This window comes from Atractosteus spatula, chromosome 21 (assembly GCF_055471065.1).
Source record: "Atractosteus spatula isolate fAtrSpa1 chromosome 21, fAtrSpa1.hap1, whole genome shotgun sequence".
Taxonomy (NCBI): Eukaryota; Metazoa; Chordata; class Actinopteri; order Semionotiformes; family Lepisosteidae; genus Atractosteus; species Atractosteus spatula.
The window spans coordinates 15357441-15381478 of NC_142726.1; the positions used below are offsets into that span (position 1 = coordinate 15357441).

The following is a 24038-nucleotide window of genomic DNA, read 5'->3' on the forward strand; positions in this document are numbered from 1 at the left end:
CTTTTTGGTAGTTAACAAAATATTTTATGGTTTTGAGGTCCTTTTACTCCACAAAATGATTTTCTCATTTTAAAAGTACAGAGCAACTTTTTTTATTGGCCATTTTCCCTTCATGTTTTACATAAATACATCTAATCTTTCTGAGGCAGCTCTTGCAATCATTAGATTGGATATATTTGTTTTTTTTTGTTTTTCTCAATAGCAGTGTCACCAAGTAATCATAAGACTTTTATTAGTTTTGTTACTAGGCCAGCCCTCTAAATATTAGAAGTCGCCAAAGTTAAACTGTTGATTTATTGTAAGTGCATATCCCTTGGGCAGGAGAAAAAATCCCCCCAAACTGCATTGTCAATGTTAATTATACAGCTTGACAAGAAGTAGGAATAAGGAGAACTTTCAGTAAATGATAATGATGTGGAAGGCATTTCCAATTTGGCAAATACAAATGAATAAAATTGTGACACTCAACAAAATAATCAGTATATTCATGTTGTTGGCCAAATGTATTATGTCATCCACTAAGGAGATCATCTTGTTCTTTGATTTTCTTCGGTAAGGTTCAGGAAAGCAGTCCACACCTTGACCATGAAAATGAAATGTTAGAAGAAAAGACCCAGGGTTTGACCCCACTTCAACCCACAGAGGTACAGTATGCTCGAGGCATGCTTGTCACATTGGACCAATCCGCTAACACAGTGGCACTGTGCATCAACACATATGTTTTAATTGTCAGCAAAAACTTGTCGAACAAGTGAAAATGAATTTTGTCAAACAAACTGTTCAATTCAAGACTGAATTTTTGCCATGAGCATTGGCCTCATATTTTCATCATGAATAGGTCAACGGTTAGACCCCTTATTCACTGAAATCAGGCTGGTTTTATCAAGTGTATATTATATGCTTAAACTTAAATTTTTGATTTAGAAATGGATTCTTGTTGACACATGATAAATCGATGAATGTGCTCTTTATTTCTTGAATTGAGAAATCGGCATGATGTCCAAATGCTTTCTTTTTTGTCTGATCTATTTTAAGAGATTGGCTGCACATGGTCTAGGCTAATGGTTAAAAAGCTCAAAATAATTTCTGAACAGTGCATGATACATTGTTATTGTCAAAGGAATATAATAAATACACATTTTTTGTGTATATTGAACTTGGATTCTTTCCATCTGAAAATAAATATTTAATTAGTCTTTTTGAGTTGATTCAGTAATTTGTCTGTATCCCAAGACTTGTCTTGGAACTTCCCAGGGGGAAAACTAATAATAAATAGGACATAGTTAGCATTACTGTGGAATGAATTCTTAAGGTCAGGATAAAGGAGCGTATTGAACCAACTCCCATCAGTGGAAGAATTTGAAAAGCCGGCTGAGGTTTGAGGATGGGAACAGATGTTTTTTATGTGTTTTTGGGTCCCTGTTGATCGGAAAAGGCAGTGAGGTCTGGCGTCATGAGGCTCTGATACTGAATCACCACAAATTCTGAAACAGAGTTCCGAGCCTGCACTGTCCTTTTCATGGGATTATGATTATGATTACATCCCAGTAAAAGATCAATAAATTCACTAAAAGCCTCAGTTTAATTGATACCTGTGCAATCAGCGAGACGGCATTTAATAAGCCTAATCAACCCCTGCGGGTTCCATCCTTTCGGAAACGAAGGTACCAGTTACCTGACACTTCCCGTGTCCATCTCCTCAGGCCAGGACAGAGCCGGAGGTCGGCGAGGAACAGCCGCCGGCCGCCCAGGAAACGGGCGAGGAGGAGGAGGAGGAGGAGGAGGAGTCGCGGCTCTCGGAGGGGCAGCTGGCCACACACAGCTCCCTGTCCTCTGAGGAAGACTCCAGCATCTCGGAGGAGCTCCCTCAGCAGGAAGGTTGGCCTCGTGTTCCTCTTTTGTTCTACGTGCGCAGCTGGCATGGGTCTTTCTTCATGAACTGATGTATTGTAAAATATATTTTTACATATTTTTTAACTGACCTTTGATCATCGCCACTTCCTGTCTCTTGAGTGCCATGTAATGGTTTATATACAGAATTCACACTACACCCAAGAGTGTCAAGTGGAGGAGGAGAGGTAGAAAATCCCTCACTAATCGAAGGGAAAAAATAATTTGTTAGCTACTATAGGGTTTGTATTCACTTTAATGTGCAAATGACTAGTGTTTTGTGCAGGTCTGGCTTAAGGCTCTGGAAATGTATAAATATTGGATGGGATGCTGTTATCGATATTCTCTCCATAGGTTCGGAACAGCAACAACATAAATGTTAATATATCCTGACCTTGTACAAGAAGGCACCTTTCAAGTCCAGTTGTAATACATCTCACTCTGTGGATCTTGCTGTGGTTTTCCTGAATAGCTGCCTATGGATAAAGCAATAAAAAGACAGAGAAAATACCATGCAGACAGTTATTCCTACTGTTGTCAATTCTCATTGACTTAGCTCCCTCAAAATCTAAATCAGTGTGACTGTCTAACTTCATATTTCTTGATCCTGCCAATTTGTAGCTATCAGGTTCCCCTTCGTCCCTCATAAGTCCTGTAATTATAATTGTTTCTAACACCTTTCCCAGAAGGGGAGGATGCACTGGCTGCTGATCTCAATGAATCAATACTCTCCGACAGTGATGACTGCATTGTTCCAGCCCAGGCATCTCAAGGCAGAAAGCAGGTCGGTAGAATTGCAAACATGTTCACTCCACTGCATGTGGTCTTGGGCATTTTAAATATAGATGGGGAATCATCAGGGTTGTTCTGCTTGTTTTTTTACATCAAGGCCACTTCAGATAATGCAGTAGCAAACTTGCTACTCTACTTAGGGGATACTTACATATCTCTTTCGCGTTTCTACTCTGCCAGGGGAATGAAAGTTTTATTTAAGAAAACTAGATTAAACTATTCTCTCTCAGTTGATTAAAACCTCTTTCTAAACTTAAGTCCATTTTCAAAAATCATTACCGAAGGACTATCAGTTGTTTTTCAAAGCAGAAAGCAACCAATGGTAGCATAAATGGTTTGAGTTATGTTGCATCTTTGCGTTTTTAATGATCATAGCTTTTTGTGTGTCCAAGCAATCACCTCATTGTTCTTGGTTTTCATGTGTTAGGATTGGCTTTTAGAAAGAAACAACAGTAGGTGTATGTTTTGAAATATGTGTGCCAGAAGTTTTATGTAAGAACTAGTTAATCCATCACACATTACACTGGGGGTCAGAGTAGGTTTATATTCAAATTTTAAAACATTAAGTGAGACAGAAAATTTCTTTGTGATGTCATTTGGCTCTTTCCTTACTTGGCTTCAAATGTTGCTTACTCACACTGAAAGTGTCATAGCGAGTCATCCACCATAACAAGCTGAAAACAAACTCTTTTCTGACTCAATTTTTTTTATGTTTTCTGTAAGATTGTCTGCATTGTCTGCATTGCATTTCATGCAAATTTGTAACCTGAATTTTGAATATGTTTAGAAAAGAACTGGGATATCGCATTGTGAGACTTTCTACGTGTTCCAATGTAGATAGAAATCTTTGACTAATATTAAACGTTGTGATGTTGTGTTTTATATCACATTCTAAAAAGCATTCACACAAATCACACAAAAATATCCATAGACATATAGCATGACTTGTTGCTGCTTGCTTACAGCAGGTCTAATTGTATTTTCTAAATTGTCAGCCTCTGCTTGAGTTACACTAACTGATCCTTAGGTAATGATCCACTTTCCTGCTCTGATCTGAGGAGGTTTAGCATTCTTCCCTTAAGAGCTAAGATAATTGGTTTGCTCAGATTACACCCCAGGGAGATGTCTCAGGTACCACTGATAACCTCTAATGGTATTAGGTAACAAATTTTAACAACTGAATTATTTCAGACATTCTTCCCAAATCTTCTTTTTTCAGGCTTTAAAAGTTACAGGTTAAAAATTAGTTTGCATGGAAATAAGCTGCTTTAAAAAGTGAGTATAAAACAAGTTCTTCGTAGCTCAATGACTTACAAAGCTATTATCAGCTGTGTTTGATTTGGCGTCTAGTCTTAATAACTATTGAAAACAGTTGATGGATCCTTTTGATTAGACAAAGCATACCAAGTCATTTGAGCTCTGCTTTTCTGAGTGTTGTACATCGATATTTTAGCCCAAGTGAGCCATGATGTTGGTGATGTGGAATTTCTTAGCACTGAAAGCAGTTAAGGGCATGCACTAGTCACTCAGAGTGGCATCTAAAGTTTGTGTATGTCACTCGGTTTAGAGAACAGTATAACACTCAACCTTCATAGCTGTGTGTGTCTGTCATTCTAGAGAATTACCACCAACAAATTTCAAGCAAACCCCATAAAGTCTGTTCTGCAGTTCCTGTGGAAAATTGCAGCAAGATATTTTAGTGAAAAACGCTATTCCCCGGAAGTTTTAATATTTCAAACGACAAACAAATGGAGGAAAAAGATTCAATGAAACACTCATTAACTTGCACTATTCTGTTTATGTGCTACAAACTACCAATTTCGAGAGCTAAGGTTGCTTTTTGTGACATCAGGAAGCAAACATGGAAGTGTTGGCACTTTTGTGTTTCTGACCTGTGTGCTTATTCCATATTCCAAATGCAGGGAAATATTCTAAATATCTAAATATCCTTAGATGCAGGGATCATAATTAAAAGAATCATTACTTAGTCAAGCCTGTGTACTGTATGACATATATGATTTACATCTTTGATTGCAAGTCCCTTTTATTGAATACATTTGGTTTATTTTTGAGGAAGGTTGAATTCTAGGAAAAGCAGGGCTTGTGTTTCCCTCTTTTTCAAAAACAAAAGCATCAAAATTGGAGAAAGGGTGCTCCTTGTATGGTAACTGTTAAACATTTAATCTGTATACTTTCAGGCTTGGCCCCTGGTGAAATAGAGAAGCTAGAGGTGATAGAATAGTAAAAAAAAGAAGACATAATTGAGCATGCATCGCAGATCTCCAGTACTTCTGAGAAATGCTTTTATAACAGCCACTTGTAGTTCTCCATGACATTTCTCTTCAGTGGGGCAAATCAAAATGCTCCTGCCCTACACGCTAATTAAAGGGAGGAATAGTTTTCACAGTAATGCAGTCAGAACCACATGTGTGCACAGTGCTCAGGAGAATGGGGCTGTCAGTTCAGAGTCTCTTATTTCACTTAAATTAAGACTCAGGTTTGTATATTGATTTTCTTTTTCACACCAGTAACCTTTCAGCACAGCAAGTACCAATCAAACCATTTAATTACCATTAAAAGGTGACAATTTAATATACATATCTTTGCATGCTAATTTACAATATCTTTGCAAGCACATGAAAAAGTAAAAGCTGAGTGGTATTGATGTTCAGAGACTCAATCCAGTGCTGAAGACCTGGTTTTTAAACCATTAAAAATCAGAAAGGTGTGTTGAGTACTCCTAGGAACCACTTTACATACAATACCCATTGTTTAACATTTGAAGACATTGCTCAAAAAGTGACAGGGGTAATTTTAGTTATTTCTTTTTACCCCTCCCCTCACAAACAGACCATGTAAGTCTGTTTGACAGCCCTTAGCTCAAGGAAATAGTCTAAAATGTTATTGTACTGCCTGAATTTAGCATGTCCATAACATTCAAAAACTATGACTCATGTTCCAGTTCAGAGGCCATCCTGAGCAGCAGCTTTTTTAGAGGTGTAAGTGGATGAATTTATTTATCAGTTCACACGCACACAGAAGGTATGTAATACTATAAAAAAGCAAAAGAAAGCTTTCCTTATGGCAGGCTTTCCTGTTTAAATTGACTCTCTTCATTGAACTGGTTTCGGGCTATACATGAATGTCTATTTGAGATCAGAGGTGTCTAAAATTTAGATTATGTACATTTTCAAATGCAGTCGTCTTGTGTGGATTTGTTTTCTTTTTGCAACAATGAATCCTTAAATGTAAGAGTTTTTTGTAATGTGTTTGAAAAATGCATCCAATGCAAGTGTTCATTTTCCCTTTTCACAACATCGTATGGCTGTTTCCCTATCTTGTTAACTAAAGCTCATAGTGCTCGCCCTCGGATTACTTGACTCTTAATAATAGGATGTTTATGTTTAGCTGCACTGATGAAATCTATAACCGCACAGGAGTGGTGAGTGCTTTCGACTCACTAGACCTTGTAATTCCACACTAATTAGCAAAGCAGACGGGGCTCTGCGTTGTAACCCAAGACAATTCCATTTTAAGAGCTGTAATTGAAGTGACATGTTAATTACGGAATGATATCATCAAGCTCATCACGTAGGGCTGCTCTCTTTCTCAGATGCGTTGATTAAAAAGGAAACCCAACAGGTTTGCAATATCTCCACACCGCTTTTGCCTCTCCTCACCTTTTCTCCTGCCTGTGATGTATAATTAAACAGAGATAACTTCATTTTGTTTCGTTTCATTTACAACATTTATGAGCCACACTTTGTCGAAGTGAAATGCTTGTCCCCTCCTTTCCCTTTCCAAAGCTCCATAATTAGTGTTAGCATCTTCTTTAACAGGCTACATAAAGTTTAGTGGCTGGATTAAATCAAGTCATTAACATAATGTGCTGTACAATTTGCCACTATCTCTCTGCTTTTCCACTACATCAAAGCTCTGCAGAGCAGCGGTGTAATTGGGCCATACTGCCTTGTCAAGTTCAGTCAAGCTGATGGCTGCTCCTTTTACTAAAAAGCTCCCAGGCATGATAATTAATGGAGAAGAAAGTCAAGTAAATGTAAAACTTTGGACAGTTACCCATGAATATTTCATATATTTGAATAATCTGGAGTTAACATTATCAATTTGATGTATAATACATTGATTAAAAGCTTTGTTCGGTTCCTTGTAATAAAAAAGGAAGACATCAACAGTGGACATTTGCATTTAGATTTGTCTCAGCAGATTTTGTTTTAAAATCCAGGTTTTTGTCATTTTTTTATTTAGCTTTTGCATAAGTATAAGGGACGGTATATGCATGTATTGACTAACCATAAGCATACTGTATGTCTTTTCTTTCCTCGTTAGCAAGTACATATTAGGGAACTGTACATGGTGGAGAAGTGATTAATCTGTAGCTTGTGGCAAAATCCAGCAGTGCATTAGATGTTGTTAAAGACACTGTGCTACTATCTGTTAAGTGTTTTTTTCTTGTTGCGGATTATTGCCATTGCACCCCTGCGATCAGTCGAATGGACAACAGGCTCTGTGCACAGTGGGTGAGTGCAGGGAGTGCTTTTCCAAATTCAGAAGTGTAACTGCAAAGACTGTAATGCAAAGCTCAATGTACGTTTTCCAGAGCAGAGCCGTTTATTTTATGTTTCTGTTCAATATAAGGGCTTGGAGCCTTGTGTAAAAGAAAGGGCACGATACCACAAGGGCACTCTCTGTCTTCTTAGAACAGAAGAATTCTGATTTTTATTTGGCAGATTTGGGGTTTTACTCTTTACTTGTATAGAAACGTCCTCCACCATTGCTGTCATGTTCATTTGTAAGGTTTAAAATAATTTTTTTTGTCTTTTCATACATGCTAACACATCTTTATAGCCACGGATTAATCTTATTCCCTGCATAAGAAAAAAATATGATGGTATACACCTTTACCCATCGTTATTACTAGATTTAATTTCATATAGTGCCAGCTATTACTGTTCAGCAGTGACACCTGGAGCCTGCTCTTCTTAATGAGCATTTTGTGAGCCAGGGGTCTTGCAGAGGATCTATACAACCACTGACATTAATTGGTGTTTCATTATTTTGTTTCCAGTGATGACAGGTTAGACTGCTTGAATTATATCTTCCTGATTTTCAGTTCTCCATTGTCTGGAGATACTAAGATTGATACACACCTCCACTTCACTTAGCTGTTCTGTTTATTTCTTTTTTCTCTTATATAAAATCATTTTTTTTTCATTTTCTTATGGTTTTCACTGTTTTTACAGTACCTGCTGTTTGGTTTGGTGAGCCATACCCCGGCTAAACTGTGTGTTATACATCAACCCCATGAAAAACAAAGACAAATGAGACTGCAGCTCCCAGAAGGATAAAATGACTTCTCTGACATACATCTGGAAAGGCCCACAACAATTAGAGTAAAAAAAGCCTTTAAATAAATGACACATATGCCAACAATAAGGCAAAGTGGCCTAAATTCACACAAGGCCCAGTTCTGTCTGTGGTATCACCTCTTTTCAGCCTCAGTGCCTTTGAAAAGGTGGCTGTTTGGAAGGAATTTAAGGTCTTTAAATTTCTAGTGGCAGAAATCCAACATAATCAAGAGAAAATCAGCCAGAAAACAGCCGAGGAAGTCAAATGATACTAAAGCTACTGTACCAACAAATGCTGATGCTTATAACATTGTGTGGGATTGTTTTGTAACTGGTTAGTTTTTGTTTAAACTGCAGCGCTGTGCACTGATTTAATCTCTTCCATGCCAAAGGCTTACTGAATAGGCCTCGATCAAAGGCAAGGAGAGACATGGAAGACGTGTAACAATGTTTATTGACTTTTACTGTCAGCTCCATCTCGGGATTATTGCTTCCTTTGCGGGACACACTGGTTCATTTTTTCCCCTTTTTTCTGTACTGAAGGCCCTATTGTGTTCCAGTGAATGGCAGATTGGCTTACATGATGAGGTTAGCTAATGCACACCTTAAAACCGAAGATCCTCTGACCCAAACCCAAGTCATCTCTGTGTATTTCCATATGGTAAGATCAAGCCTGTGCCTCTCCTGAGCTCTCATGAGGCCGGAGTGAAACAATGGAGATTTCTGCGCAGTCTGAGGCTCTGAGCTCGGGTCGCGGGTGAATTAAAAAGAGAATTAGTCTTCATTGTATTTTTGCACATGGTCTTATTGCACTGACAGTAGAGGGGGGAAAAAGAAGGGAGGAAAGAGGTCAGTTTTCTTGGTGGAATTTATACACCCATCTGTACTTAAAGACACATGGTAGAAAAATGGCATTCACATGACTGTCAGCTGATTTGCAAATGAAGGACAGGAGACAATGGATTTCATGCCAGCTGTCAGAAAGGCAGCTGGCCATCTTCATATTTGTCATCTCATCTGCAGCACTTTGACACCCTGTAAAGGACTGCCTGCCTAATGAAAACAACAGGCAGAAAGCTGTACCTAACACAAAAAGAATGGTGAGGGCCTTTGATATATAGACGACTGCATTCTTTAAATAAGCTAGACAATGCTGCCCGTGTCTTTTTTTTCCCTCTACATAAGAATGTAGGGCATGAGAGGTTGTTAGCTAAACCAAGTAACCTTTCTGTTCTTTCATCTCTTTCTTCCCAAATTTGAATATGAAAAGCCTTTTTTTTCCAGTCAAAAGACCATCATTTTAATGACATTTGGCAGTCATTTGATTTATTAGGTTTTAGAAAAAAAAAGATCCACTAAATATTTCATATGCCATGCTAATCCTTGTAATATTGCCAGCTGAAGCCTTGTACCTGCATTGCTGGAGACTGAACAGTGTGGATTTCTCTCTGTCAACCTGGTAAAATGCCTGTGAATCTACTGAATAATAAAACACCCTTATTGAAATATTTAGACCTAGATTCTCATTAAAAGAATCTTTTAAACATGAGATAGGTTAATGCGTGGTTAAAAAAAGGCAACAATCCTAAGACTACTTTAAAAAGAGACTAATGCCAAGTAAGCAAGTGTAAGATCTGTTTTTCCTTGTGCTCATTTTAATGAGATTTGTATAAAATGTTAATTGTTGTATTGTTGTCATTGTAAGGCACATAGCACTGATAGCATTTAGCAAGCAGAATAAGTGTTACAGTTAAAGTCTTGTAGGCTGATAGTTTTCAGGCTTGTTTCTCTTATCTTATGAGGAATCTCAGATAATGTTTTGTGAAGTGTGCATTTGCCAGATAGTGTATGAGGCTTGGATTCTATTTGTGGATGTTTGCTTGGATTGAGGGAAAAGAAGATGTCAAACAAGGTATGCAGAGGGTAAAGTTATTGATCAACATACAAAAACTTGCAGCCAAGTTTGCACATACCTCAAGTAGCACTCTTCTGGTACTCCTATAATACTATGGTGAACACTAGGTTTTCTTGAATCAACAGTTAAGCTTAGATAATGTGGTTGTGTTTACTTCTAGTATTTACAGTCACAGTGCTACAAGTATTAATTACACTAGAAGCAGAAGTGTGCTAACTAGTGTGGTCCTCCTAATATAAAAATTGTAAAGACGTTCATTACCATCGCTGCCATAAAACAGAATAAGTTTAAAAATAATGATGCTACATCTGTGTCACAATTACCACTATGTATCGACTCTTAAAGGCATCCTTGCTGAGCAACTATGGTACAAGGATAGTTTTGCTTAAATCGATGTGTTTGATTGCAGAAGCTCAGCTTCTGATCTATGGAGCTTGCACCCAGGGCTGCTTCTGAGCTTGCTGCTGTCAGTGATCAATATCCTTGTGTTTGAAGGACTGTTGTAATTCCCTGCTAGCAAGGGGGAATTGCAATTGATAACAAGAACACCGCTTGGTCTACATATGACCACAGCTCTGTGCCTTATGAGCCTCTTCATTTGAGTGTTATACCAGAAACTCTCTTCACATTTACTTTGTATCTTGTAAAAAAAAGTTAAACTTAAAGTTATTAGAAAAATACATTAGAAAACCCTCAAAGTGGAAAAACTGGTTATTTTTCATTTTTTTCAGGTCAGCTGTTTAGTACAATGCTATGCAGTGTATCTCAGCTTTGAAACTTGACTGTGCTAGACTGACTATATATTATTAAATTACTTCTTTTTTCTTAAGCATCCTAAATCAGCCCTTGTAGCTGAATATCCATTATTTGCATTACCAGAATTAATTCATCTGTACCGCATGAAGTACCTAAGTCAAGTACCATGACATACCACAGCAGCCTTAGATCAGCTAAAGAGCTTTTCAAGAAGACCAGTATTGCACCAATGCACTATTGTAAATCAAGTAAAGTTAAACATAGTAAGAAGGATTGAAGTTAATGGGATTTAGAAAAGGCAATAAGAGAAACCAATAAAGCTTCCTTTTATTTAAAGAACCAAGTACACTGCATGTACTATGTATTCATTGTATATATATATACAGTATGTTCAAAGCAGAAATGATCTGTAATCCTGTGGTTGGATGAATCATAAACAGCCTGTTCCTCATGTTCAGGGCAGTATACAGTATGAGTTTGAACAGATGTGCTTTCCGTGGTGAAGCTCTGCTTGCAGTTTGGGCACTGCTGGCTAGCGACTGTCTTTACCCACAAATACTTGGCAAGAATCAGTCCTCTTTCATATCCATTCTTGACCGTACATTGACATCTGGTTCAGACACTGATGTATTGCTAAGTGGCTGATTAAAGAAGGCTCTGTGGACCACCACGGTAGTACAAATAAAAACTTTGGACACTGTTTTCATTTCTATTTCCTTTAGCTTTTTTCCCTCTATAGCTTGACGCTATATGCAGAATACGGCATCCCGATAGCAGAATGTAATATGTATTATGCAATAGGTAATATGACAGAAAAACCTCTTGATGAATTTCAGCAAACACTGAACTAGTCTTTTTTTCAACATTATCCCTGTCTTTGCGCACATTTTATCAAGACTTGTCACAGGCTAAAGCAATATGGCCTGTAATTGTAATTTAGAAGCATTCACAGATTTCCAAATGTAGTCTGGTTTGATGTCACACTTTGTAATACACAATGTTGAAAAGTTTATGCAATAATGACATTCTTTATAAAATGATTGGGGAGCTGAGTTGGATACAATGGGAAAAATAAATGTTAATTCCTTGCTGAAAAGTAGAAAAAAGAAATGCAGCACTCTAAGAAGGCTCAGCAGCCACAACGTTGTTTTCTCTCTTAATTTTCTACATGAAATTAACCTTTACTTGTTCTTCTTGTATAAACAGCTCCACCTGCTACAGGTTTCACAGAAGTACAACTTGTCTTCAAGTCTTTTCTGTTAAAGTATTTAGCCTTAATAAAACAAACCCCTGTCGTTAAAATGTGCTTTTTTATATGAAATCATCAGTCATGGATGCTCAAAGCTATATTTTATATATGCATATATATGTACCTGAAGTCTGTTACAAAGTTGCAACTCTAGGGAAATAACAACTGGAAAATTGCATTTTGCCATTTGCCTAAAGCAACTAGGCCAATTCAAGATAGCAGCTTTCAGCATCTCCATACAGCGTGTCATTGAAGTAATGATTGATGGGTTCTGTGTACCGAAATAGAGTTCTGTGGAGAAAATAAATATTTAAGTGTTCAGAAAGATGCCACAGAAGGAAGACGTACTCTTTAATCAGAACAGGCAAAAGCGCACATTCAGCTTAAAGTGACTCATCGGTTAATTAAGCAGATGTTGATGAGGGAATGATCTGCTTTAAAACTGCACTGTTTGCAAGTGTAGGTGAATGGTTCATGAAAATATGGAGTTGAGTGTAAGATCATTCACAAATTGCACATGTGTAAAGCTAGTTAAGGGAAATAATCAGAGCTGCTGAGAATTTAATTAGACATAACAGGCATTGCTTTGCAGGGCACCAGCAAGGATGAGAATCCTTGAAGGAGCTGACAAATAATTTGCAAACAGTGATATTCACGCTTGACAACTAGAGGCAAACAAATTAACCTCTAGTACGCAACACTGCTGCGTCCTGCATGATTTGCCACCAGTCTCCGACCTAGGACAGCAATTATTCCAAACTTCCAAATTGTGAAGACGAGCAGAACTGACACCAATAAACCACACATCACTGTAATCAGATGTAAATGAAAGGTATGCATACCCTACCCAACACCTGAGCCATTAGCAAGATGTGATCAGGCCATACTGCCAAGACTACAAGATGAACACTGCTGCTACTGTAAATTGATGATAAAATAATTTCAGAACCTACATCATCATCATAATTTCATGATATTTTAATGTACATTATAGTGGGTTGTGCTTCAGGAGTTCTCTTGCTTTGAGAATTGAAAAGCTTGTGTTACTTTAGCAGACCTGTCTTTTCTCATCTTTAAATTTGAGAAACTACTCTCATGCAGTGTATAAAGAAATTAAAAACTCTCCTGTTTAGTAATTCACGTTGAGAACATATTCTTAGAAAAAAAGCAATCAAATACATGTATTAGTTCTTGAACAGGTGGGTGAGAAACGTATAAGTAAGTTCCAACATTGCCTTTAAATTGCTGTTATGTGAGCATGCCAGTAAAACTATTCAGTGTGTGGCTAAAATGAGGTATTTTAGTGGTTTATAGCAAAGAGTATTCAGATCCTTGTCTGTTAAAAGATGCTACAGTATATAGTTGAACCTGTTACTGGTTCCCACTCCACTACTCCAGTTTTGTTTAATCTGCAGCCATCCAATCGCATCCGTGTTGAGATCATCTCTCTCAGCCTGAATCCGGACTCGTCTGTGGCAATGGATGACAGCATCCGGAAGCTGTTTGTGGAGTACAGGCTGCTAAACCTGCCTGCGGAGGAGACACCACTGTCGCTGCCCAAACCAGGCAGAGGCCAGAGTATTCACTTCAACTACAGCACGAGTGAGTGTTGTGCCATAGAGCCGCTGGGAGAGGTCGAGACAGGCCTAACTCTTCTTCCCTGCCACACAGCAGCTTGCCCTCTCCAAGCCCGTCTCCCCTTTCTGTCATTCCATTACTGTCCCACAACGCACATTACCTTAACTGTCAGTTGAAAGTGAACAATGGAGGAAAGGCAGAAAGGCACACCATTCTGGGAACTGTTGTGTCTCAGAACACCACCCCAAGAGTAAAGGGGCACATTCGCAGAAAGCAGTACAGTGGCCACTGTCACGAGGGCCAGATCTTTTGTGTTAATGGGGCTAGATGCTTGCTATAAGGACAGTGGTATGGAGTGGTGCTTAGGGCCCTAGACTCCGTACTGGGGGCCATGGGTTCAAAACCCAGGTGGGAAACCTCAGTTGTACACTTGAGCAAGTTATTGTAAATACATAACACGTCCAGTTAATACCCAACTGTATAAATGAGCACTCTCCAGGTTGTCACTTTTAATCAGAATATGTTCTTAATTGACTTATCTGATTAAATAAAGGAATTATTTTTTAAAGAGTGCCCATTCACAACTTTCATTGGGTAACATTACACTTATGATACAATGTAATATTAAAATAAAGTAAAATATTCAATATACATTGCATTAAAGCTAGTCTGCTTTTGCTGTCCATTTTTCGTCTTCTATAATTTTCTCCTCGAATGTGTTCTCCTTAGCTCTGTGTCCCTCAATCTTGGTTAATGTCATAAGAGAAGACTGTAATCTGATAATGGAAATTAATCCAAGTAGGTGTTTATCAAGCTTTTTTTCACTCCTTCTCTCACTTAGGAGGCCCTAATTAGACTCGTCTGCATGGCGCTATTCAGGTTGAACAGAATATTATCTTTAATAAAAATGAGATTTACCTGAACAGCAGCCTAGAGTGAAATTAATAGAGTCATTGGGTTCAACTGTGTATCCACAAGCAATAAAAATCTAAAGCTACATGGAAAACTCATTAATTCAGTTAAATCCATCTGTTATTTGGGATATTTTCACTGTAATATTTTATTCATATTTTTATATAGTGCAACATATTGGTGCTTATTTTAAAATCATCTTTCTTTTTTACATTCCAGACAGGCCACATGAAGTCTGATTATTAATGTACCGACTTCCAAGAATATAGGTATTTTTTATATCAAGCATTATATCTCCAATTTTAGGACCACTTCAAACAGACAAGCAGAATACAGTAACTAAACGAATGCTTGTCTCACCTCAGATGTGTGCGTAGCTGCTTGTTTTCATTGCTTTCCAATAATAGACGACAGCACAGACACTAGAGACTATCTCTGTGGTCCTGTACTACAAAAAAAATTCTAAGCAAAAGTTTAATCACAGCCAATATATTGGTTAACACCTCATTATTGATCATTCGAAGTAATGGATGAGGACTCCAGCAGATTTGTAGGTGGTATAGATTTTTGTCTGAAAAGTGCTTATAAGTAAAAATGGTTTTATTTAATGGCTTATTGATCCCCTCCCCCAGCCTGTAGTATTAAGAAAGTAAAACTAAATCCATTTTAAAAAAACATTTTAATTTGCTGAGTTCTGGGAAGAAGTTTGTTTAAGGGAAAACAGCCCATTGTTGCTACAGAGGTTTGACACCAAAATAGTGTCTAGGGAGACTCTGGCAGAATCCTCATGAATTACTTCACAAGAAGAGAATGGAAATAATTGTGATAGTGCAGCATTAAAATTTATCTTCTGCTGAACCACGAATCATCACCGTACCTCAGGGCATTTAGAATCCTGATTGCAGATACCAGTTAACAGATTTTCCCCCTCGATTATTCCTGAATTTTAAGTTACACCAGTGAGTTTTTCTCCTTTTTTATTTTACGTTCGCAAACAAACACAGTGATAGGTAATGTTTTAGAGATGTTAAGTATTTTTCATAGCGTACATTTGGCAACATCTGAGATCATTTGCATTAGAACTAAAGATCCAAATTGGTTGTGAAGTCGACAGCAAATGAAGTATTGAACTTGCTGGAAGGGTTTTCCTAACGTAGAAAAGGTCAGCCCTAGTGTTGTTTTTTCTTTTATCCTGTGAATGAACTAACAGAGTCATTTTTTATTGTTTTTTTTACAAAGATCCTCCTCTGAACTACTTCAGATGTTTTTCACAGGCCGAGTCACAGTTGTCTGGCCGTCCATTTTCATTAACCAGTTTATTAACGTCCTCTTCAGTCCACATCTAGGTCACAGTGAGCTAGAGCCTAGACAGGAAACAGCCAGGACAGGGTGCCAGTCCATCGCAGGGCACACACGTGCAGATTGACTCGCACATGATAGATTCAGTGAGATACATCAGTTAACCTAGACGGCACAACTTTCGGACTGTGGAAAGAAACCAGAGGACCTGGAGAAAACCCACATGGTCACAGAGGAACATGCAGACTCCACACAGAATGGACCCCAGGCCAGAATTAGACCCAAGCGCTTAATGCTTTATAGGTCGGAAAGGTGGTACAACATCTCTTCCACTTAAATTTTTGCTTTCTTCACAGTTACAACAGTCTGTGTCCTGAATTATCCACTTTTTTTAGAATTGCACATTTTAGTTTTTGTTATACCTACCTCATTTGGACTCACCAGTTGTGTTTGTCAGCTTCAGCACTAACTGGAAGAGAGGCTGGGCCTCCAGCACAGCAAGCCTGCAAGTGCCCAGGAGGCCACTGAGGTTTGCTGAGTTGCAAGAACCAAGAGAGTCCTAGCAGGCTGTCCTTAGCAGCACTCTGTGAGTCACTGCTCAGGAAATCCCAGTTACAGTAGGCTAGTGACCTGATCCAGGGTGGAACCATCTATCACAGAGCTTAGGTGGTTCTGGAATGTGCAATTTTATGCTCTTTGTGTCACTTATCCCAAAGTATTACTTAGAAGAATAATGATTTTTTTTATTGACAAGACATTAAAATAAAATATGAGACCCATGCTTTTTAATGCCGTGGCCTTGTAAACTTCACTGCAGATCCCTTAGGAAGCAGCTCTGATTTTCCACCTGTCAACATCAAGATGATCAACTACAAAACAATAAGAACACTTGGACAAATTTTTGGGACACAAGTGTGGATGTGTGCCTGCAGAGCCGATCATTTGTAAAACATGATTGTGTTTTCTTACTCATGCTAGGTGAATTGGAGGAGGGGGGGCAGAAAGGCATTCACTAGTGTTATAGACTGGGCTCTTCCTTCGAGCCATGGCGGGAGTGGTGGATTAAATTACTGGCATTGTCAGAAAGGACAAGCTCCCTGCCATATACTGTCATTATCACAGGCTCCTCGGGCAAAAGGAAGGGCATTAAATCCCCTCAAATACATGACAATAAAGACTGCGGGCCTTTCCAATTGAGACTGCCAGTGTCATTAACAGGAGATGACAGTTATGTGGCATACTCAGCCATTGCCTGTATCTCTTTTGACAGCGTGCACATAAACCTGCCAGCAACAAAGACATCCAATCACATGATCTGTGGATTTAATACCAGGCTTGCTCTTGCTCCCTGCTTTCCTCTCTTTGAGTAAACAACGAAGAGCAGGTAGAGGGGGCAAGGAGTGGAGAAAATCACAACTGCCCTGCTTTTTATACTGCTTTCTAAATGGAATGTAAGAACCTTCTAATGTCACATTGTATCAAGTAACTGGCTGTCTGTTGTCCTGACAGTGATCCATGTGGATATCGAAAATAACAAGCCAAGACGTGAGATCATGAGGTCGGTGCTCCGGGGAACTGAGCCAGCACTGGAGAGGTAAATATTAGTGGCAAAAAAGAATTAGACATTTTTCCTGTTACCTGTCGGAGCTGTGATAAGAATGCACTCTGCCAGGCAAGACAACTCTTCCCAACAGGATGATGATATGGGTCCTGTTCCCCGACCCTACACTGTACAACCTCTGTCCGCCTGTCAGCCTGTGTTCATGTTCCTCAGAGCTCCTACCCCTCTGATAGATGGGGGGTATCTACTGTATTGCAGCAGCTGTTATACACCGACTCTGTAGCACAGCATGCCTTACTTCTTGTTCTCAATTATCGCAGTCCAGAAGGTTTTAAGTGTCTTTTAATATTTACTTCTTTTAGTCTGCAGAAAATACAGAAATCCAAGTTTTCTGAAAGCAAAAAAAGGTATTTGACATAGATATTTGAAAGTTTTGTCTTTTGACATTAGAGATAGTTATCCTGATTAAAACAAAACAAAAAGCACTCAATGTCATAAAAATGATTATAAGGGTAAGAGATTGCCTCTCAACACCTAAACACAACACAGTGTGTCATCATCTTCTGGGGAAGTCGGGAAAAAGGTGCAGATTTATGAATTAGAATCCCTTTATTTTCCATTACTCTGACAGAAACCAAAAACAATTTCAGCATGTGTAAATTAAGATTTAAAAAATGTGTGGAACGAAATGGTGATAATGGGTTCTTGCCCCTCCTAGAGATGTAGACAGATCCAGTCCAGATCTTAGAAGGTTAAGACACACATAGTTTATAATAAGATCCTTGGAGAACACAATCTAAAGAGGACCAAGAATAAATGCATTTTTAAAATAATAGTTTTCCTCTTCATTTAATTTCCATACAGAATACATTATTATACCATTGGCATCAGGCACGTCTTTACACACATGTACAGTGTGATGAAAAAACAAGTGCACCACCTTAAGTTTTTATGGTTTAACACTTTTAGACATATTTGACCTTCACCTAGTCCTCACCAAGTCCTAATAGTATATATAACTAACCTCATTTGACAAATGTCCCAAAATTCTGCTGTTATTTTTTAAATAAATTGGCCAAAATTCCTTATCTTTGGGTGAAAATTAATTGTGCAGTCACCACCCTAGATATATATAGACATTTTGTTATTATTATTTTCAGACTTTCATAGACCATTGCAAGTGAAAACAGAAACTTTCTCCAATCATCCCATAGCACATGGTATCATCTCTTTCTAACAACTCTTTCTCATAGGAGAGGGCGATGATGGAATACTGTGAAACTCCAGGAGATGTGTGTTAAAAACTGAACTAAAATGTTCTTTGTAAGAGTAATGTGCCAACTCAAGAGGTTATAACCAAACATAGTTTAATCTTTACGTAGCCTGCAGTAACTGTTATTCTCACATTTCTGTTTTCCTTCTTTGTACTTTATATATATATATTTAATGATAATTGGCCATTAAGTTTGTAGTTGACAACTGTGAAAATGCCACCCAAGAGCACTTTTGCTCCCAGGTATAGACATTTGGCAGAAATTAAGACTGCTGTGAGTTTCACGTGGATATCTTGATGGATCTGTCTTGCAGATAATATTTCCGACTCAGAATTAAAAGGAGATTGTTTCAGCAGTAAAGTGTTTATAGTATTAAGAATTAAACACTGTTGATTTTTAGATTTCATAGAAAAGCAGATCTTAATTCCCATTGAAACGGCGATAGTTTACTTTTTTGTTTTCAGAACAATAATTTGTTTTTGTTGCACCACAGTGCCTGAGCTTTGATAATTTTTATCAGTATATTTTACATTCAATTATCACTGTTTGAATTCTTTGAGGGTAAAAAAAGACTATGCTAAATTGGATTGCATTCAGCTCCCCGTTTGTTTGACTTCAGTTGATCCTTATCAAGAGTTCAAAGCCATAGAGCCTACAAGCATTCAAGGTTTAGAAAGCCTTGCCAAGGCATATCAAAAGAAGAGTGCTTTGCTATAAATTCCTGTCCTTTAGTCCATCCAACTGTCTTGGCCATAGCACAAGCCACTAATGCAAATCAGCCCATACAGATCACTATAATTATACACAAAAAGAAAGGAAGAAAAACAGAGCTTGGATATTGTTTAAAATATGAGGCAGTTTTTGCCCCCTGGGTGAAAATTTTCCTTTATCTGTGTAGTTTTTTTTTTTAAATTTAGACCAGATTTTTTTTTTCAGTAGTAGTTTTGCAAGAAGAAAATAAAGGCTTGAACATTTACCATTTTTTTTACAACTTGAGATTAATGTATTTCAACAAAAATGGCACTGACGTTTGGATCAAGACTAGGAAGATTTGGCAAGATTGAAATGTTGACTGTGACAGTATAATTGCCCCTCCAGTAAAAAATAAATTAAGCCCTGTTCTTGGAGCATGCTGCAGTAGTTTGTCTCCAGCACTGTTTTTTTTTTTTCATTGTACATGAGCTTCCGTTTTGTCCAGGTCAGCAGGTACATGGCTACTGTACAGAAGGACTAAGGAGCTATTTCCATTTCTTTCTGGCTGTACAGAAAACTATTGTAGGGCAGTCGATGTCCCCTGCAGCAAGTTCAGACAAGGCAGGCTCCCAGTATAGCAGCCTGGATGCGTTATAAAGCTCTTTTATAACCAGAGAATTAATCTGGATAAGAGAAAACGTGGACAACAGGCTGGTGAGCAGTATCAAGCTGACTCAGCCAGTGTTGGTTCCAGGAGTGTGTTGAGATACGGACTGAGCTGTAACTGTCCTGCTGGGTTCAGTGTCTCCTCTTCATCCTCGACTCACCAGGATCCAGCAACCATTCCCTGTAACTCCTGATAGGTCTTGGATTTTGTTTTTTTTTTTTGTTTGCCTAATCCTGATTTATTCAATCCGTTCTCTGTACCTCCTGAACAGTTCACCATTCTTATTACTTTCATTGTGTTGAGCAGAAACTGACAGGGCTGACAGATAGCAGGACTGCACTTCACTTCATGGGAAAGAACTGCCAAAGGAAATTCATTAACCTTATTTCATAAATGTAAAACAAACAGTTGTTCTAGAATATTTTAGCAGCAATGAAATGTCCACATCCATGTCATTTCCATAGCTATAATCAAGGTTTTATTTGCAAGGTACCACACGTGTCTGTAAATGTACAAAAACATGGCCCACAATATACAATGACAAAAAATAAGAAGCAAAAGTGATAAGTAATGAGAAGTCTGAGAATGAAATACCCATTATTAATTAAAGACAAGATGCACAGTAATACTGTGAATTTCAGGTGTTCTACAAAAATACTGACCACTTTTAGTGCAAGGTCGTACCCATTTATATCTAGTGCTACTATGATCATTCCTCACAGATCTTTGTAAAAGTGTGTCATGGTGACAGAACATTTTCTATTAAATGAATTTCCTCTTTGTTTGCCAGTATAAAGTTCACAGTAGTGAGTGACCCCCCCGAGGAAGAGCAGGATTTGGAGTGCGAAGATGTGGGTGTGGCTTTCCTGAGGATCCGGGACATCCTGGAGCACAGGCGAGACTTCATCGACTGGAGCCTGGACAGTAAGTAACTTCTGACGGCCATGATGCAAGCTGTGGGCTTGAGAATCAATAGAAACGTTACAGCAAGCACTGTTGAACGGAACTGTGGACAGGGACTCGGTTACTGCTGTGAGTCTATGCATGGCCTTCCTTCACGTTGTACAGTGTTGTTTTGTTGCATTAAGCAAGAACTGCCTTTCTTTTACAAGGACTGTAATCAGTTTTCAGATTTGTTTCTCAAAACAGGAAGAAATTAGCCCTTTAAGAGCTCAATCTGTTAAAGCTCCTACAAGTTTAGAGTAGTAATCTCTCCTCTGTGTTCTGAAAGTGTTGTATGGCTTTTAATACAACCACGGGCGGTGCGGTGGCTCTGTGGCTCAGGATCTCCGCCTGTGGCTGGAAGGCTGCCGGTTCGTATCCCGCGGCTGGCAGAGGAATCCTACTCCGTTGGGCCCCTGAGCAAGGCCCTTAACCCCGACTGCTCCAGGGGTGCTGTATAAATGGCTGGCCCATGTTCTGACCCCAAGCCTCTCTCCCTGTCTGTGTGTCTCATGGAGAGCAAGTTGGGATATGTGAAAAGACAAATTCCAAATGCAAGAAATTGTATATGGCCAATAAAGTGATCTTATCTTAACAGCACTTACTTTATGCAAGGTAACATCAGCGTTCAAGACACTTTCTGCTACTGTAGAGGAGACCTTAGAGTCAGATATAGATTATTAAAGAGAAAATATATTGCTTAGGAAGAGAAGGTGTATGTCATGAACAGCTCTTTAAAATAAATAATAAAACAAGTAGAATATCCTGCTTTGAAAGCCCATCACTTTTGTGTTTATTAATTTAAAAGTATGTTGTGAGTTTTATAATCCGTGTAATAAAAATTCCAACATTGTTCTGAGTGGAGTTTCATGTCTGAAAATTAATGGCATGAAAGAATAGGACTGCATAAAGAATTCACAAGGAAGTAAGAGGAGGTTTTCAGATATATGTAGCACAATGCAGAAACACCAGAAATAGCAAAGGGTTTCTGTGTTTTTACACTTTCTTTAGTAGAAAAATTTGTTTGTTCCCATGTCAAGACTAGAAAACTATGATGCCTCAAACACACTTGAGAGATGTAGAATTTTCCCAGACTGGCCACATTGTTCAGTGTGATGTTAATATGGATTGTTCAGACCTTCCTCTTTGAAAACACTACTGCTGAGTTTATATATAGGTAAATAAAAGCAGTTTAACTGTAGCTACTTGGTGTATCCTGTGAACATTCTGTAAGGCCTTGGGAAATGGCTCTCCTACATCATGTTCATGGTCACAGTGTCACATGCGTATAGTCCTTTAAACTATCCGTGAAAATAGTTCTCTTCTCTTTTATCAGGGCAGCCTCTTGCATCCTGTGCTTGTAGCTACAGAATAGTCAAAAGCTCTCTAGTAATATGTGAACAGGTGCTGGGTCTGGTTGACAGGTCATTGCCACCTCCTCAGGTTTGGTAACAGTGAAGCACTGACTTTCAAAGCTTTTTGCTTCAGTACGTAATTTGCTTCGTTCTATCATACCACAGACTCTATTTTCCAAAGCAATGTTGCCGTTAACATTTTTTTTACGTCCCCCCTACCTTTGCCATCTCCTACTGGAAATATTTTATAATAATAATAATAATAATAAAAAACTTTATTTTATATAGCGCCTTTAAAGGTGGCTTCTCAACGCGCTTTACAGGATGACAACAACAATAAATAAGAAGAATACACAAGATAAAACACAATTACAATATATAGAGGAGACCGTGGATGGTGGTACTAAGAAAAGCAGAGGGGTGAAGAATGGAACCGGCTTTTCTGAAGAAGAGGGTTTTGAGTCTGGATTTGAAGGAGTTTAGAGAAGATGACTCTCTGATATCCTTGGGGAGAGAGTTCCAGAGCTTGGGGGCATAACAGGAGAAGGCCCTGTCACCCATACAAAGTAGACGGGCTTGGGGGACAGTAAGGAGGGCAGAGTTAGAAGAGTGAAGGTTGCGAGGTGGGGAGTAGGGCAATAAAAGTTCAGACAGGTACTGAGGTGCCAAGCCATGCAGAGCCTTGTAGGTGAGCATGAGGATTTTAAAGTCTACACTGAATTTGACTGGAAGCCAGTGCAAGGACTCCAGGATAGGAGTAATGTGAACACTTGCACTAGACCTGGTCAGGATTCTGGCTGCTGAGTTTTGGACATACTGCAGTTTCTTCAGAGTAGATTTAGATACCCCAGCGTGACTTTTTTTAAAAAGAAATCGTAGCGGGTTGTGCTGTGGAACCGCGTTGTGCACACTGACGTGTCCCACTGATGGCGCGTTTGTCTTGCCGTGTTGTTGCAGTTGTGGACGTGCAGGACGGCAGCGTGGTGATCGGGAGTCTGAAGGTGACACTGGAAGCTCTGGATGCCCTGCAGTCCATCATGGAGGAGCCCTGATGTTCCCACAGCCTGTCCTCTCCCCACACTAGGACATTATTTTCATACTTGATGTAACATTTGTAAATATATTTATATGTTTTTGTAATTCTGCGCGTCGAAAAAATCACTGTAATTCGTAGCTCCGGTGTAAATACAACAACAACGAAACAATGGAAAATAGTGCCTTTTGTGTCAAGGATTGGATCCACTTGCAGTTGTAGAATTCAGTGTTTATGTAATAATGTTGTGTGAAACTCAGTTAATTTTTTAATAAAATATTTCTTTTCAAAGTGCCAGCTCAGGATTTAAGCCCTGGCATACACATTCTAAACTGAAGTTTGGGCGTTATCCCTAATCACTCAACTAAATGAAAAGCCTGCTAAGCCTCATTAGGAGTTTTACACTATGACGATTTTATTGGAAGTGCTAGATGAAAATTGCCTGGATTAATGTGTTAATCTACCTCTTTAAAATGCTAATGTCCATTTTATGCACATTAAATCTCAGTATGCATTTTCTTTGATGCATGCAATTTCTATCAATTAAATACAGAAGAGAAAAACAGGCACAGCACAGATTACTTCTCATGCTTCAAGCATGGATTTTGGTTTTTTTTTGGTTAAAATGCACCCTGAATAGAGAAAAAAAGGCAGTAATACTTAATGCAGAAGAGTCCTGTGAAATGAAATATTGGCAATGCTGTCTAAGCTAAATTCCTTTGAAATCTATAAAGTGCATGCCCAAAGATTAAAGCA

The 24038-nt window shown here is 38.6% G+C and overlaps 1 protein-coding gene across 2 annotated transcripts in view; it reads left to right on the forward strand.

Moving 5' to 3' along the window:
- Positions 1-23573, forward strand: part of rpgrip1l (RPGRIP1 like) — a 58381-nt gene extending 34808 nt beyond the window's left edge. Inside the window, exons 19-25 of one of the 2 annotated variants that reach the window (XM_088938723.1) lie at positions 558-644; positions 1704-1878; positions 2577-2674; positions 13384-13570; positions 17267-17351; positions 20743-20876; positions 23207-23573. In XM_088938723.1, coding sequence (XP_088794849.1) covers positions 558-644; positions 1704-1878; positions 2577-2674; positions 13384-13570; positions 17267-17351; positions 20743-20876; positions 23207-23301 — 861 coding nt within the window. In that variant the 3' untranslated portion in view covers positions 23302-23573. Of the gene's footprint in view, positions 1-557; positions 645-1703; positions 1879-2576; positions 2675-13383; positions 13571-17266; positions 17352-20742; positions 20877-23206 lie in introns of those variants that run through there. The other variant, XM_088938724.1, reaches the window with a different exon arrangement.
- The last annotated feature ends 465 nt before the right edge of the window (positions 23574-24038 follow it).